The sequence below is a fragment of the Maylandia zebra genome, linkage group LG4 (assembly GCF_041146795.1).
Source record: "Maylandia zebra isolate NMK-2024a linkage group LG4, Mzebra_GT3a, whole genome shotgun sequence".
Taxonomy (NCBI): domain Eukaryota; kingdom Metazoa; phylum Chordata; class Actinopteri; order Cichliformes; family Cichlidae; genus Maylandia; species Maylandia zebra.
Window position 1 is genome coordinate 22604546 of NC_135170.1, and position 15930 is coordinate 22620475.

General features: G+C 38.1%; 1 protein-coding gene and 1 long non-coding RNA gene across 13 annotated transcripts; one reads left to right on the forward strand and one right to left on the reverse strand.

Moving 5' to 3' along the window:
- The first annotated feature begins 277 nt into the window (after positions 1-277).
- On the forward strand, positions 278-8552 carry LOC143418374 (uncharacterized). Of its 3 annotated transcripts, XR_013098362.1 has the most exons (6): positions 278-424; positions 718-796; positions 5637-5748; positions 6474-6631; positions 7058-7115; positions 8052-8552. It is a non-coding gene; the product is annotated as an uncharacterized LOC143418374 (long non-coding RNA). The 3 variants fall into 3 exon arrangements; XR_013098361.1 differs by lacking the exon at positions 278-424 and having other exon boundaries at positions 521-796; positions 5637-5741; positions 8052-8551; XR_013098360.1 differs by lacking the exon at positions 278-424 and having other exon boundaries at positions 522-796; positions 8052-8551.
- A 1997-nt stretch (positions 8553-10549) lies between these two features.
- LOC143418375 (uncharacterized) lies at positions 10550-15635 on the reverse strand. 10 transcript variants are annotated; one of them, XM_076883195.1, is made up of 8 exons: positions 15490-15635; positions 15117-15196; positions 13091-13272; positions 12503-12725; positions 11858-12014; positions 11567-11604; positions 11276-11391; positions 10550-11133 (listed from the first exon to the last, which is right to left on the reverse strand). In XM_076883195.1, the coding sequence occupies exons 1-3, from the start codon at positions 15575-15577 to the stop codon at positions 13108-13110; spliced, it is 333 nt and encodes a 110-aa protein (XP_076739310.1). In that variant the 5' UTR covers positions 15578-15635; the 3' UTR covers positions 10550-11133; positions 11276-11391; positions 11567-11604; positions 11858-12014; positions 12503-12725; positions 13091-13107. The 10 variants fall into 10 exon arrangements, 4 of the variants coding, with proteins under 4 accessions (XP_076739310.1, XP_076739309.1, XP_076739307.1 ...); XM_076883194.1 differs by having other exon boundaries at positions 12503-12992; XR_013098368.1 differs by having other exon boundaries at positions 12503-13267.
- Positions 15636-15930: the final 295 nt, after the last annotated feature.

Here is a 15930-nt window from a genome sequence, read left to right on the forward strand (position 1 = left end):
TCTCAGCTGGATCCATGTGAATAGCAAAAGCAGAGGATGAAATTCAGTTATACAGGAACTTGTCACTGTTTGCATTGGCATTGTTCTATAACAAAATTTAAAGGACACTAAAATACAAGTTTTATAATCAACAAACTTAAATGCAGTCATGTTTTCAACCAGCAGACTGATGAAGAATAGATTATAACTCCATTGTTTTTAGTAAACACCTGTGATCCTATGAGACAAATCTTTTGCATAATTATGTCCCAGTCACACAGACTTGATTGATCAACACGTTCTCACTCCCAACTCGTCAAACGTGTGACGCATGGTCAGGCTCCCTCTGCTGCACTTATGGACGCGCAGGGTACCCCTCTCGCGTCGGGAATTGACGTGAAGGGTCCTCCGATTGAAGAGATTGCCGCGGAAGTGCCTTTTGTCGGTATATTTAGACATTTTCCAAATCACATTGTAGTGACATATACAGAACACAATAAATTATATAATGTAAACAACTACCTGAAAAACAGGTAGAATAATACTTTTGTATGGTTTATTGCATTTACGGAGGGAGTGATGTATGCTGGGTAATGGCACAGCTAGCTACTGGGTGACTTTATTCACCCGCTTCGGCTGTTATCAGTCCATACAATGGGCGTCATTAGCACAAACCAGTCCCATAGATATGGGCCATCTCCTGCTAGATTGTTCAGAAGGTTGTTCTCATCCATCCAGATGGAGGATCACTAACAGGAGCGTGGAAGACTCCAGAATCCACTCTGGCTGGAATCCGGTGGATATGCAGTGTGTACAGGTAAGACCGTTTAAACGGACAGCATTTATAGAATGACTATTAAAAGTCAGCGAGTGTCAGTAATGTTAATGTGGTTATGTTAGTAATACACCGAGTGCTAATATAACAGCTTTAAGATGCATTTGTAGATGTTATTACGTGTTTTACCGTCTTTATGGTGCTAGCTTAAAGTTACGGTGTAAACGTTAGCTTATATTGGAGTAAAGCTGTTACTGGTTAAACGATGTTAGCACAGAAATATTAGCTTCTGTCATGACTGATGAAGTTACTAGTTAATAAAGTTTCCAGTAAAGTGTTTAATCGCAGCCACAGATTGACAGCAAATATCTCGATTAGCTTCAGTGCATCTGTAATAAATATGTGCAAGTTTCAGTGCTTCGTTTAAACTGTATGATACTTATACTGACCCAGGGTCAGTGTAAAATACAATCCTACACTGTAAAAACTGTGACTAGAGGTTACTTAAAAAAGTTATGGCAACAAAGTGACACTTGAAATAATTAAGTAGATTTTAATTTCAAAAGATTTATGTAAAATGTAGAGAAAATGTTAATTAAATTCAAATAGAAAACAAAAGTAGATATTAATAGAATTAAACTGTAAATATGTGTTGGATTTAGGGTCAAAATCTCAAACTGAAGGTTGAAATTGCCCAACTTTACCAAAAAAAATAATTGATATGAAATAAGTCTCTGAGAAAAATTACTTTGAATTTACTAACTATCTGGCAAAGGTTTAGTAAAAAACTTCCTAAAATATCCATTACAAAGAAATGAAATCTTCTTGTTTTTTCAGTAAAACTCAAATTGGATTCAATAATTTTCCAAATAAACCTTAAAAATAATGACTGAATAATAAGAGAAAATGAAATGAATTTTACTTATTTTCTGAGTAAAATGAATCAATTTCACAAAGAAAACATCAAAACAGTAATTTGTTTTATTGTGGAAAATAAAACACAGTAATTTATAATATAACATTTTTCTGCTCGTATACACTGAATTCTCATCAACAATCTCCTGATCTCCTAAATACATTCCTCTGCTGTAAATTTGTTTTAGTGTCATAAACAGTTTATCACACAGCTTTGTGTACAGAGCAACAGCAACATAAACTGCATGAATGTAAACCAGTTTTGTAAAAAAGAAATTAATCTTTAGACTGTAATATCAACATGAACCTGAAATTTGAATATCCTTTACCGTTTCCTTTATCTCTGTTACTTATTTATGATTGACAAACAAAAACTTTAGTTTGTCAATCTTTTGTTAAATTGAATCACTCAATATAACTGTAGAACAAAGGTTTTTCACTCATGTACATGGAATATCAATAATGTAAATCAACCTTTTATCCCAATTTGGATGTTTAACCTGAGAAAATCTAAGACACATGTAAGAGGAAGTAACATTTCTACAGCTACAGGACTGCACTTCTGTTAAATTTTAAAGTTGTTTTAAACCAATGTTTTATAGTAACATACACTATAAACAAAGAAAAGCTTCACTAGTGATTCCTCCAATTTGCTGCCTTTCAAACAGAATATTCCTAAGAAACTTGTAGGTAATAAAAAACAAAATTAAAATGAAGAGCACAAATACAGCCTGACACATTGCAGGTCATTTGGGTAAGATATGAATAAGATGAAATTAACTTAAAAACTGAAAAGATAGCTGCATCTAACAAAGACAAACCAAAGGTTTTCAGTGAGCTTACTTCCCTTTCATTCTTTCAGAGTCCTCGTTTAAGCCAATAACTTGTTCTTGAGGCTGTTCACTTTTGGTGAGAGCTTAGCACAATCCAGTTCAAGGAAAAGTTTCTGGAATACTTCCAAGGTGTATTTTAGCTCTTTGGGATAGGCAAGATCGACTGCATATGTCAATCCAACCAGCATTGCGCATGCTCTTGGAAAATTGCCCAGAGCAGGCATAACTCTCACACCCTCCAGCACAATGCCAATGTCATCCTCCTCAGATCCAACAGCCTTGATTTTGTAGATTTTCATCCTCTGTTCAGAAAGATCTTGTGACACACCATCCTCATCAGCATCCTGAAACAACAAACACATGGGTTTTCTGACTGTAGTTGCACACATGAAATATTTCCTGGACACATCCTGTAGCTGAATGACAAATAAAACATGATAATGCCTCAAATTATTTGAAACTTGACAAACACATATGAATAACAAAAACAGAATAATGTTTCTACTTCAACACTTACACTGTACTCTTTGATCAGTTGATCAATGGACTCCCCAAGGTACACCATCAAGCACTGAATAACCAGATTTCTGGTTATGTTATTGCTAGGATTGCTTGGTGACTGAAAATGAGCAAGAATTCCAAAAATTACCATCAGATAAGTGACCATTTATTAAGACAAAACTGTGAGAATTGGCAGTATTAAAAAAAACTGTTAAATATCAAATTATCATCACATGGAGCATTATGTGCGATAATTAGCTGATGTTAATGCACATGCCTGGGTGCTGACAGTCAACACAAAGGTATTGTCAACATGCTTGACAGGTTCAATCTTTAAATGTGTCGTTTTAGTAAATTACATTAATTTAGTCATTTAGTTTTTTTATCTAATTTAGTTTATGTTCGTCAGAAAGGGTTTTTCCTTCTTGGGACAAAACAAAAACCCAGCAATACCTGTACTTGTGTTTTTTTGTTTGTTTTTTGTTTGTTTTTTTTTACTAAGAATAGACATGTATTTAAAATACAATTAAAACATGAAACCCATTATTGTGTTGTTAATTATATCAGTGACGTCCTGGCGTCCTCTTGCACTGACAAAAACATGCAAACAAATTAGTGGAGCTGTGCACCATGCAAATGAAATTTGACAAAAAAATTCTTTAAATAAAATTCCAAGCTGAAATGTCTGTGGAAAATACCTTGGCTATGATAGCCTGCAACTTCAATCCCATGCTGATCAGGTGAATTTAAGTTGAGGGATCTTCCATTACCTGAAAGGAAAGCAACATTATCATTTTTGACGTTTAGTCAGCTGTGTAAAAACCAAGGAGGAACCCACCCGGGGGATTAATAAAGTTTTATTTTATCTAATCTAATAACTTTAATCTCAGCCAAACCGATTTACTCACGAACAAATAAAACACTGAAAAAAACCAAACAATAACATTTTTAGGTTGTCTAAGTGACTTATACATTACGTTTAAACTGAGTAGCGAAACCCCGCGGTGATCTGAAAATGATGTGCCGGGAGTTGTGCCGTTCTCAGCGGCTTCAGTGACCCTCGAGCTCCCGGCTTGCTATCGAGCTGGTGGGTAGCAGATGCTCCGAAAACGTCGAAGCACTTTTGCAAACATGCGATATCTTGATAAACCGAGCAGATATTTGATGTTTACACAGCTACTTTCGCGCCTGAAAATATGTTAAAAGTTTATTTTGTGACCCAGAAAGATTACTAAGAGTAATTTTAAAACTTAGTAGCGGCCGCCATTATTGGAAACTGGAGTTCGAAAAACTGACTGTGGCTGACAAAATCACTCACAACTGACCGCAAAACCTTTTCATGAACTTTTAAACGTGGATGAAAGACGTTAAAACTCATCGGAATATACCGTTGATATTTTTTAATACGGTAAAACATGTGGTTAGTTAAAGCTGTTCAGTAACACAGTCGTGAAGGCTTGGAAAGTGACCTTGTGCTAGCAGTCCACTAACTGCCATTTGTGTAAAAATACGATACTATCATTACAGTGATGATTATTAAAAAAATTTCGACGTATCATACTGTTTAAAACCTTTACTCAAAACCGATATACGTTATTGTTTAAACCGTGTCTTATATTTGAACAAATTAAGAAGTCTTACCTCTGACAAAATGGAGACGTCCACTCATGAAGCGCGTGTGTCCTGCACGTGGCACAAAGGATTATGGGCGGAAGTGTTCAATGATTAAAATGAAAATGCTTTCATCAGTTAAATCTATTAGATTTCTTAAATTTTTTTAGTACTCAAACATTTTTTTTTAAATCTACTCAACAAACCATTGCTGAATTTACCCCAAACAAAACTGTGTAAATTTAAATAACTGAACATCTCAAAATTGTTGAATTTTGCTTAGATTTGATTAAAACTACTCATACACGTTTTTACTGAGTAATAATTACTATTACTCTCCTATTAGATTCTAATTAACCCCAATCACAGTTTTTACAGTGTAGCTGTGTGAACAAAGCCTGGCTCCTTTAATCCTGCATGACAAACCTCAGGATGCAGGTTATTATTACTCTTTCCTGCTGGCACACCTGTCACACCTGAGAGTCAGCTAGAAACGTACAGTGACGTGGACATCATGCAAAGACTGCCAGACTCTGTAATACTGCAAATGATCAGTGACTCAAGTTAACACTAAACTTTAAACGGCACCTCTGTGTCTCTGTGTGCTGAACATCTAGGATTGAGTCAGGCTGCATTGACTGTGGGACTTTAATGTGTTAAAAGCAGGTTGAAGACGGCTCAGAAACATTTGAAGATTAAAATTTAGCATTATGGCTGCTGGTGGTTTGTAAAGCCTCTACTCAGCTGTATTTTTGTTACTAATTTATGTTTGTTGTTGTTTAACACAGATTTCAGAAGAGCAAATATGCTTAATAGTTTAACTAGATGTCATTTGTCAGTGTGGGACTGCTGAGTCACCGGAAGAACTCATTTCATTCATTCTCCACATGATGTTCATTTACAGAAATGTTTCACAGGAACTGATTTCTCCCAAAGGGTGAACTAGTGTGTTTCCATAGATTACCTCTGTATGAATGTACTTCTTAAATGAAGGCAAGTGTTTGTCCTTTTTTGTTCCTCAGGTACAGTACGTGATATCAAGGGCAGGCGGTCATCACTGGGGGTAGACAAGAAGCAGACGTACTTCCAAGAGGGAGCTGCAGTGAGGACACAGCCAGGTCACTGAGGTCAGAGGTCAGAATCTGAAACAGCTCAGGTTTATATTTTAGAGGTTATAAAAATCAAAATGTATTATTTAAAGAAACCTTTAAATAATAGTCATAATTATGATTATTATAAGAAATATCAAACATTTAAGTGGATTTTCTGTTACACATATTGTGTTAGCCCTGCAATAAACTGGCAGCCTGTCTTTGTCCTGTATCAGCTGGGATAGGCTTCATCCTCCCGCAACCCTGAATTGGATACATTGTATTCCAATTATGTAATCTGATCATTTACAAACTCAAGGTATCTAATCAAAATGTAAGTAATAATTATAAAATGGGAAAGCAGAAATAAGTGTGACATAAATGTAAATGTGTGAGCTGACATAGAGGACAGCTACATGCAGTCTGAAAAACCTTTGTTGTCAAGTTTGCAGGTATATCAGCACGAGACATTCTTACATAGAAGAGACATTAAAGTCTCTGACTCAGTGAAGCATTATTGGTCCCGTCTGTTTGGATAAATATAGTAAGTTGATGTATGTCCATTTATTGACACATTTTCTTAAGTGCTTATCCAGCTCAGGATCACAGTGGAGCTGCAGCTGGATATGTTCATTAAATAAACCTTACAAAAGTTAACAATAAACCTGCATCCATGTACGTTGTTGTCCACAGGATGAGAAAATCAAACTGGAACACTGTGGAACATGTTAATAAATGTTTGTGTGTTTATGCCTGCGTCTTTCACAGGAGGCGCTGGAAGGTTTCCCTAATAGTTCCTGGTGAATCAAAGCAGAACCATAAAGGTTGCTGGATTGCATGATGGCCTTACCCCTGAGCAGTCATCCTGTTAAAGGAGGAACCAGTTAGAAGCTGTTTTCAAAGTAGCTGAGCAGATTTCATCTCAAGTAAGCAATTAACTGTTTGTTCGTTTGTTCTGCCACTTAAAGAGCATTTAAGGATGTCTTTCGAGTGTCCAGTTGAATTAATTCTACTGGCTCTCATGGTCATTTGTTATTATAGACATATTTTTCATCTTCATCCAGCTATTTAGTAAATTCTATCTATTTAGTAATATCCGTCAGCTATAAAATGTAATATAAATATAAAAATATCTAAATATCTCCTGCTCCTTATATTTTAATGATGTAAGTCTGTTATCGTGTTACATTAGCATTCCTCACATATCAATGAGATGCTGTACAGTACAATCCTACTGACGCAGCAGAGGGATAACGACGGCTATTCAACATCGTTACACGACACATTCAAGCTGCATGATGCAGACAAAGTGACTAAATCATCTTTTTTGTGGTTTATTGTCTTCAAACCAGCAGACAAAGCTGATGGCAGAAGATGTCAGAGAAGAACTTCAGGCCGTGTACTGAAAAGGTATTTTTTTCTTGTTATCAAAGACATTTGGAGTGACGGCTTCTACAAGTGGTTGTGCTAAAGTAAAGCTTACAGTCTAAGAAATCACAGTGTTGATATTCAGCACAAAGAGAAAAGCTCACTTGTTTGAATTTATTTACAATCATAGTTTTATAAATTATGACTGTAAACAGCTTTTACAGCTTTGATATGGTTTGACACTCGATATCAGGTTTAATTTAAAGGTTTCTGTGTCCCAATGAGCCATTTACACTGATCAGTGTCAGTTTAACTGTAACACATTCATTATTTAGATTCAACAGAGAAATAACTGAATGTAAAAATGGCAGCCCTCAGGCAGGTTTATAGAGATATATTCATGCATTATGAAATTTATGTATCCCAGATAATTGTTATTCATCTAGTCATGGCAGACCTACCTCTTCCTCCCAAGTTAACTGCAACCCAAAAGAACTAGTGGGGCTATTTACACACTCACAACCAGTGTGGGGTAAAAAGAGCCACCAAAAAGCTGTCAGCCACAGATGTGCTAGAAGAGTTAGAAACTCTACTTATGGAGAAACTTTATAAGTCTAACAGGGGACAGGTCCTCCTGCCCAAATAACATGATATAACCCCACATACAGCCCAGCCATAAAATGAACCAAGTCATTTAATTAAAGACCGCATGGGACCAAATGCATGTAACCAGCCTGCACCAACCTGACATTTCTTCCTCCTGAATTAAATGAATGAATGGATGAAAGTTAAATGACTACAAACCTAAAGCCACTAGTTCCCACACTGGAGCTCCCTGACACTGTGTGTTAACCGTATTTAGCTTGTATCAACAGTTGTAACAGGCTAAGCCACCTGAGACACTGCATTGAATTTGTTCCTGTCTTAATGATTTCAGCTGACTGGTTTCAGCTCAGATGTTCTGCTTTTTCATTTCAGTAGATCAAAGCAGCTCGTGCTCCTTCTGCTTCCAATTTAGAAGAAGAAGAAGAAGGCGAAGGCTTCAGCAAAGTGGCGTTCATGGTCTCAGTGAACAGTCACGGTCACACACTGCATGTGGTTTTAAAAGCAACATGTCTGTTCACCACAACAATGGAGATGTGTAATATTAGTGCAGCTACGGTTTGTTCTTGAACATCAGTTCTGTTTTCTACTTTGATCACTTAGACCAAAAAAGTGTTGTTTTCAGATTCTTTCTTTTAAATCTATAAAGCACCTGCTCATTTTTTTATTACAATTAGTTTCACATGAATGTTAGTGTTTCCTTTATGATCTTTTAATGCTTACACTACACTGTACATGTCTACATTAGAGACATTTCTGTTACCTGTTTCTGTTGACTCAGAGTTGTGAAATGTTCTTTTATTTGATGCACAATGTGAAGTTCATAATTTTCTTACAAATAAAACTAATGACAAACATGAACAGCTGTGCTTATTTCTGAGACATGAGTTTTTGAATGTGTTTAGACAGTGTGCATCTGTCTGCTGAAACTGTAATGGTGAACCTGAGGTGATGGTCAACAGAAGGCAAATATATATCAGTATAAAACAATATTGAAGTAATGTCTTTACCCCCTGCAGCGTGTGGACGCAATCACCTTATTCACTGTAGTAAACATGCACCGCTAGCTCACGTGACTGACTGTCTCCATGGTTACATCGTATATTATTAGCTATGTAAACAGCTTCCAAAGATACCGCCATAGCTCTCTGCAGCTGTAACACTTAAACACTTTGCAAATCATTTCACATTTTTGATAGTTATGAAGACAGAATATGTTTTTAAGGTCATGCTAGGCGGTTGCTATGGTGGTTGCTGTGGACTTGGGTGGACCGCGTCCGATTCCTGTTATTAGCTGTCCGCCGTAGGGAGGCTGCGTTCCATTTACAAGTAGTGACAGTCTGCCGCAACTCGAACTCAAACCCCGCTTTGTTCTTTAATTATAGGCCTTTTATAGCCGTTCATGACACGCACACACATAAAGCACTTTGCCTCACCATGAGAATGCAAGTTTACCTAACCTAACCTTAAAGTATCTGATATAGGATAGAAAAATGAAGCAACCAGAGATTTAATGATGAAGACTCTGGGTTCTGTAGTTCACGTTTTACAGTCCTGAATGACTCTTTGCATATGATTTATTGAAGAGGACTTTAGAATGCACTTTACATTTAGACTGTTGCTGTTTCATTTTTTACATTGTTGCCGTGTTATGTCATGAATAAGGTTCACCTGCTGGGGGTTTGATGGATCAGCTGGACAATACAGTCAAAGACAGACTTCATTCATCATATGCAAGAATCCTAGTTGGATTTTTGTTGTCACTCATGTTTTTGAACCAAATATTGAAAACAATTCTGACAGACTGGGTACCTGGTCAGGTGTACATTACCTTGTACTCAAGCATCCCAGGACAGAGCCCTGCCCCACCATGAGCCTGGGTGGATACGTGGTTATAATATAAAAGGACCGATACTGAATATGAATATTTCATGGAAATTGAATTATAATGCAAATTAGTAATAAGGGTTTCTCTGCGCCCTTATCTACCCCATACTCAAAGAGCTGCGGGCAGAGAGGGTGACAGGAGAGGATGGCACTGAAGAGAAGATGCTCGGTTTCTGGAGTCTCCTGGTCCTGTCAGTATTAGTAGGATGCATCTGCTGTGTCTTCTCGTGGATGCTCACCTACCTTGACTCGTTCCAGCCTGGTATGGATTTCCCAACACTGCGGACAGTGGCCCACGTCAGAGACGTTTAATATTGATTACATATGTCTGAATTGCTAACCCTAACCCTAACCCTAGCTCAACAGACCACAATGCCCTGGACTGTCAGTATTATTACATGCTGTGAACATAAGTACCTTTGATCACAGTTTAAAAGAGAAGGAATATTGAAAAAAAGATCAACATTGTGATATTATTTCTTCCAAACTGACCAGAAACATGCTTGTCAGACTCTCACAGCAAAGGATCAGACTCACTGTGCATGACAGCTCAGGCCAATGATGTCTGTTAGATTGTCAGTTGTTTAGTGCTTCTGTACAGTGAGGGTCACGTCTCTATTTCAGAATAATTAATATGCCGAAAACACAAAGTTGATTGTCTTCCAATATTCTAGCATAATTAAAAAACTTTGACTTTGTAAGTACATATTATTAGTCCTAATGCCAGCATGATTCTTCATAACTCCTGCTTTGAAATACTGAACTTTAAAATTGACCTGATGAAAGATCATTTACAGTGGCACTCTGTCAGGATCATTCTGACTGTAAGATCACTGTATTAATCTGAATCCTTCTGAAATGTGCTGTGAATGAATGCTGATGCAACTCACTGTGGGAGAGCTGTTAATAAAATGAATCTGTGACACATGCAACACATTCACAGAGGAAGAGGACACAAAGGGAGGACACGCAGAGGCTGTGTTGAAGTCAGAAATCCAAATCTTTATTAAAAAACAGGCGGCGGTAACAAACAGGAAGACAAGCAGTCCATCAGTCTACAGGGTCAAACATACAGAGAATTCAAACAGCAGTAAAAAATAACTGGACACTGAAAAACTTAAAGCAATGTGTGATGCAATAGAAGGAAGCAGCGCAGTATATTCACTGAATTATCATCAATTACAAAAGAGAAAAACGACGATTTTTAAGGATTATTTTCTTAAATGCAGTTAGAGTGTGTCTGGTAAAGATGGAAACATACAGAATGTAAACTGTGTGAGCTTGTGAACTTTGTTAGTAACAAATGAGGTAAAAACCCAAAACAGACAAAACACAGAAAGAGGCTCTCACTATTCGTTCATAATTAGAAAGAAACATTCTGGTCGTGGATTTTTACAGTCTTAGTTCCGCTCGCTGTCATCATTATAATCATCATGATCAATGGCGAGGTCCTGAGGTGGGCGGGGCTGTCTCTGGTGATGTCACCATGAAGGAACAGCATCTGGCACGTGTTGGTGAAACATCTCAGTACGCTGGTGTAGTTTCCTCTCCAGCTGTTTGACATGTGACACTTGAACATTAAGGGGAAGAAGAAGAAACAGTGTTAGGTCAGGTGACCACATGGTTTCTAAAGTAACTGACAGGAAGTAACCAGGCCGTTAGAAATGGATGGCATGTGTTTAGAGTTACTGGAGTTGGGTAACTCTACTTACCAAAAGCAGAAGCACACAGATGAAGGATCAGATGCTGAATGTTGCAGGAACATGCTCATGTGTGGTGGTCATTCAGTGCTGCAGGTTAGACAGTCCAAGACTGATATGCTGCCCATCTGAGAGTTTGAAAACACACATGCAAAGATTTATTTTGTATTACAGTCAAAGTTGGATGTTCATTTTTGTCCTTTAAAAATGTTTGTGTATTTGAAAGCACTAACATTTAAGGATGACTTGGATCGTCTCCTTTAAAGGGGAGACAAGTGTATCCACTGATCTACGTCACTTTACCTGGATGATGACTCCTCCCCCCTCACTCTGAAACACTCCTAATAAAACCAAGCAAATAAATAATATTGAAGATTTACTTACATCATTACAAAAACAGCAAAAACATCTCCCTTTGATTCTATTTCTCCATTCCTGCTGAACATCAGGCAACAAATATCTCAATAAATCACAGTAAAATGTAAAGCACATGTTTTCTCTGCTTTGTCTAACCTCTGCAGAGCCTCTGTCAAGAAAAACATATCTGTAAGCATAAAACAAATATACATTTCATAAACACGTCACTGGACAAACCTCGGTCAGCTGATTTCCTCTGTGCAGTGTAGACGAACATCAGTCAGCAAGTCAAGGTGGTGAGATGGACTGGTGTCCTTTGTGACTCTGCTGGTTCTTCTGAGGAAACACCACCATCTCTCCACACCGTCACCATCTGTGAGCACAAACTGCCGCTCTGCCAGCATGTAGGACATCACATATCACACACAGGGGTGAAGAAACATCAGAGCTCAACTTTGGATACTTTAGATCTAAACAGATCAAAGTAGCTCTTAGCTTCAACAATCAGTGAGCAGACAAACAATGATACCAAACTGATTCTGTATGAATACAATATGGTATTTTCAATACAGGTGTCAAATTAATTCATTAAAACTACTACAGATATATGTATATATATATATTTTGATAAATTAGTTTGCTAAATTATAAGAATATATATATATTTTTTTCATTTAACAATTGCAACTGAAAGAAATTAAATATTGAACAAAAATATATTGTCACATTCTGAGCATGCTCAGCGCGCTGACAGACTTGAAGTTGCTACAGATTTTAAGAAGTGATAATTATAGGGAAAAAACTTCTCTTTTTCATCCGTTTAATCAAACATTTGATGCCTCAGCTGTCTCAGTCCTATAGCGTTCTGCAACTACAACTAACCTGAGGCTTGGATTTGGCTGCAGGTGCCCCTGTACATCCTTCTCAGCAGCACACATGTGGGTACCATTTAATCACACTTCTTCCTGAGCTTTGCTTCATCACAAGACCAAAGGTGGCATCCCGTGTCAGTCTTATCATCATCCAGAAGAAACATTTGAAGAAACATCATGGAAAAGAAACATTTACGCGCCTCCTGGTTTTGTTTTCTGATCCTGCAAAAAGACTGAGGACAACAAAGCCCAGAGAACACGAGATACACAACATCCAACATTCAGACTCAACAGCCTCCATAAATGAAGAGCACCAGGTTGGTTCAGTTATAGTAGATATGAGCATACTTCACATTACTGGGTATGAATAATAATGAGGAGGCAAACTTTGAAGATGCAGAGCATGATGTCCCATCATCAGACTGTAAACAAACATCCACCAGGCTTCTTTGTTGCCAAAATTGATGATTCTCCCATCAGGGATCAGTAACAGTATTAACCTGTGGTATAAGCAGCAGTCACTGAAATATTACTGTTTCAGATAAGAAATCTAGCACATAAAAGCCAGGGTGGGAGGGATCTCTGCAAACTGACTTACCTCTGCAAGTGTGAAGCTCAACAAAAATCTGACTCTCCAGTCACAGACAAACAAAAAACTCCAGCTGGGAGATAGAAAACGCTGTCTGGGTCCTGCTGGATGTTGCTGGTCAGAGTCCACACATTAGCAGAGTGCTTCTTGGTCCCACTGACCCATGTGGACAGTGACTGTGGAGAACTGTTCTGGAAAACAGAGAAGAGAATTAAAATAACGAAAAGCCAAACAGGATTTCCACAAAGACTCTCTTGGAATCAGCAATCAAAAAAAAACAAACACTGGTTCATATTTCAATTAAATATGAACAGGTTCCTTAAATGTACGCAGTTCAGATCTGATTTAATTTAATTTCCTTCACACAGCACATTCGTCCAGGCTGACAGGTAAACATAGAATTAATCTCAGGTAACATGACTCATAGTAGAGATTCAGTAAGAAAGATTACTAGCTCTAATATTATTACCACACAATCCAAGGACACACCAACAGCTCAGATTTGTAGAACTATTTAAACAAATGTCTTCTGAATATTCAATTCAGGTTCACAGTGGGAAGGGGGGGGGGGGGGGGGGGTGTCGTGGAATTTTTGAAATAAAGTCTGCAACACAGAAAGAGCTGTGATCAAGCTATTTATTACTGCGCCGACACACATCAAACATCACAGTTCAGTCATGTCAGCGCTGCCACAGAGGTCGTGCTCCTGCTCCTTTATGCATTCCAAGGAAGAGGAAGTTAAACTGATCACACCACACTTCACGTGTCTCGCTATGAAACCTAACGGATCAATGGTTAAGCTGTTTTGTGCCCTTGGCCTTATCAGCACCTGTAAAGGGAGTTGTTTTCTCAAACTGCTGACGCTGAAGTAAGTTCATCTAGTTTTAGAAACTTTCACTGAACAGTAACAGTGTCACAACTAAGCACATGCATAAGCACTTAAATACTTTAAATGATAATAACAGAAAATTTCTTTTACAGGAGCTAGAGCCTGTCCCAGTAGTCATAGGTAGAGCACACCTGGACAGGTCACCAGTCTGTCAGAGGACTAACACAGAGACAGACATCAGAGTAACAAATCTATTTAAAATTAATGTAAGTTTGCTGCAGCTGTATGTATGAACATGTGTTTCTGTGCTCACAGTCCACCTCTCAGGAACCTGCAGTTCACTTTTAGTCTACTTTAAACAGACCTCACAAAAGGCTGATGTGGCTGGATCAGTAGTCTGATTTAAGTACGATACCTTTGGCCAGGGATTCATCTGGTGCATCGCTTCACTGCAGTCTTACGTATTTTCCCCACACCTGAATAAAAAATACTGATATATACAAATAACAGCTTCAGCTGATGCAGCCTGACCCAATCCTAGATGTTCAGCACACAGAGACACAGAAGTACTGTTTAAAGTTTAGTGTTAACCTGAGTCACTGATCATTTGCAGTATTACAGAGTCTGGCAGTCTTTGCATGATGTCCACGTCACTGTAAGTTTCTAGCTGACTCTCAGGTGTGACAGGTGTGCCAGCAGGAAAGAGTAATAATAACCTGCATCCTGAGGTTTGTCATGCAGGATTAAAGGAGCCAGGCTTTGTTCACACAGCTAGGATTGTATTTTACACTGACCCTGGGTCAGTATAAGTATCATACAGTTTAAACGAAGCACTGAAACTTGCACATATTTATTACAGATGCACTGAAGCTAATCGAGATATTTGCTGTCAATCTGTGGCTGCGATTAAACACTTTACTGGAAACTTTATTAACTAGTAACTTCATCAGTCATGACAGAAGCTAATATTTCTGTGCTAACATCGTTTAACCAGTAACAGCTTTACTCCAATATAAGCTAACGTTTACACCGTAACTTTAAGCTAGCACCATAAAGACGGTAAAACACGTAATAATATCTACAAATGCATCTTAAAGCTGTTATATTAGCACTCGGTGTATTACTAACATAACCACATTAACATTACTGACACTCGCTGACTTTTAATAGTCATTCTATAAATGCTGTCCGTTTAAACGGTCTTACCTGTAAACACTGCTGTATCCACCGGATTCCAGCCAGAGTGGATTCTGGAGTCTTCCACGCTCCTGTTAGTGATCCTCCATCTGGATGGATGAGAACAACCTTCTGAACAATCTAGCAGGAGATGGCCCATATCTATGGGACTGGTTTGTGCTAATGACGCCCATTGTATGGACTGATAACAGCCGAAGCGGGTGAATAAAGTCACCCAGTAGCTAGCTGTGCCATTACCCAGCATACATCACTCCCTCCGTAAATGCAATAAACCATACAAAAGTATTGTTCTACCTGTTTTTCAGGTAGTTGTTTACATTATATAATTTATTGTGTTCTGTATACGTCACTACAATGTGATTTGGAAAATGTCTAAATATACCGACAAAAGGCACTTCCGCGGCAATCTCTTCAATCGGAGGACCCTTCACGTCAATTCCCGACGCGAGAGGGGTACCCTGCGCGTCCATAAGTGCAGCAGAGGGAGCCTGACCATGCGTCACACGTTTGACGAGTTGGGAGTGAGAACGTGTTGGATTGATGGTTAGCGAAGGGCATATTCCCCAACCCCCTATGAATTAAGTTTTTAGATTCAGTCATTTATTGGTTTCTGGAAGGTTGCCAGGGGGCTCACTGACAGTCTGTATAAGCAACAGACTGGACCTCTACTTTGTCTCAGGCAGGCTTATTATACTGCAGTATAATCCTTACCTGAACAAATCAGTTGCTTCTTCATACTCCTGTTTACACTGCAGATAAAAAGTGCAAAGCTGTGTACAATACTGAGCAGACTTTAAGATGTATTCAAAATGTAAAATAAATA

What these genes read in the sequence shown, in the direction of transcription:
- LOC143418375 (XM_076883195.1), bottom strand. Translation starts at nt 15,577, where the DNA reads ATGGACGCGCAGGGTACCCCTCTCGCGTCGGGAATTGACGTGAAGGGT. An exon ending in CGCGGAAGTGCCTTTTGTCG is followed by an intron (nt 15,197 to 15,489) that starts GTATATTTAGAC and finishes TCATCCATCCAG; the next exon opens with ATGGAGGATCACTAACAGGA. An exon ending in GGATACAGCAGTGTTTACAG is followed by an intron (nt 13,273 to 15,116) that starts GTAAGACCGTTT and finishes TCTGTTTTCCAG; the next exon opens with AACAGTTCTCCACAGTCACT.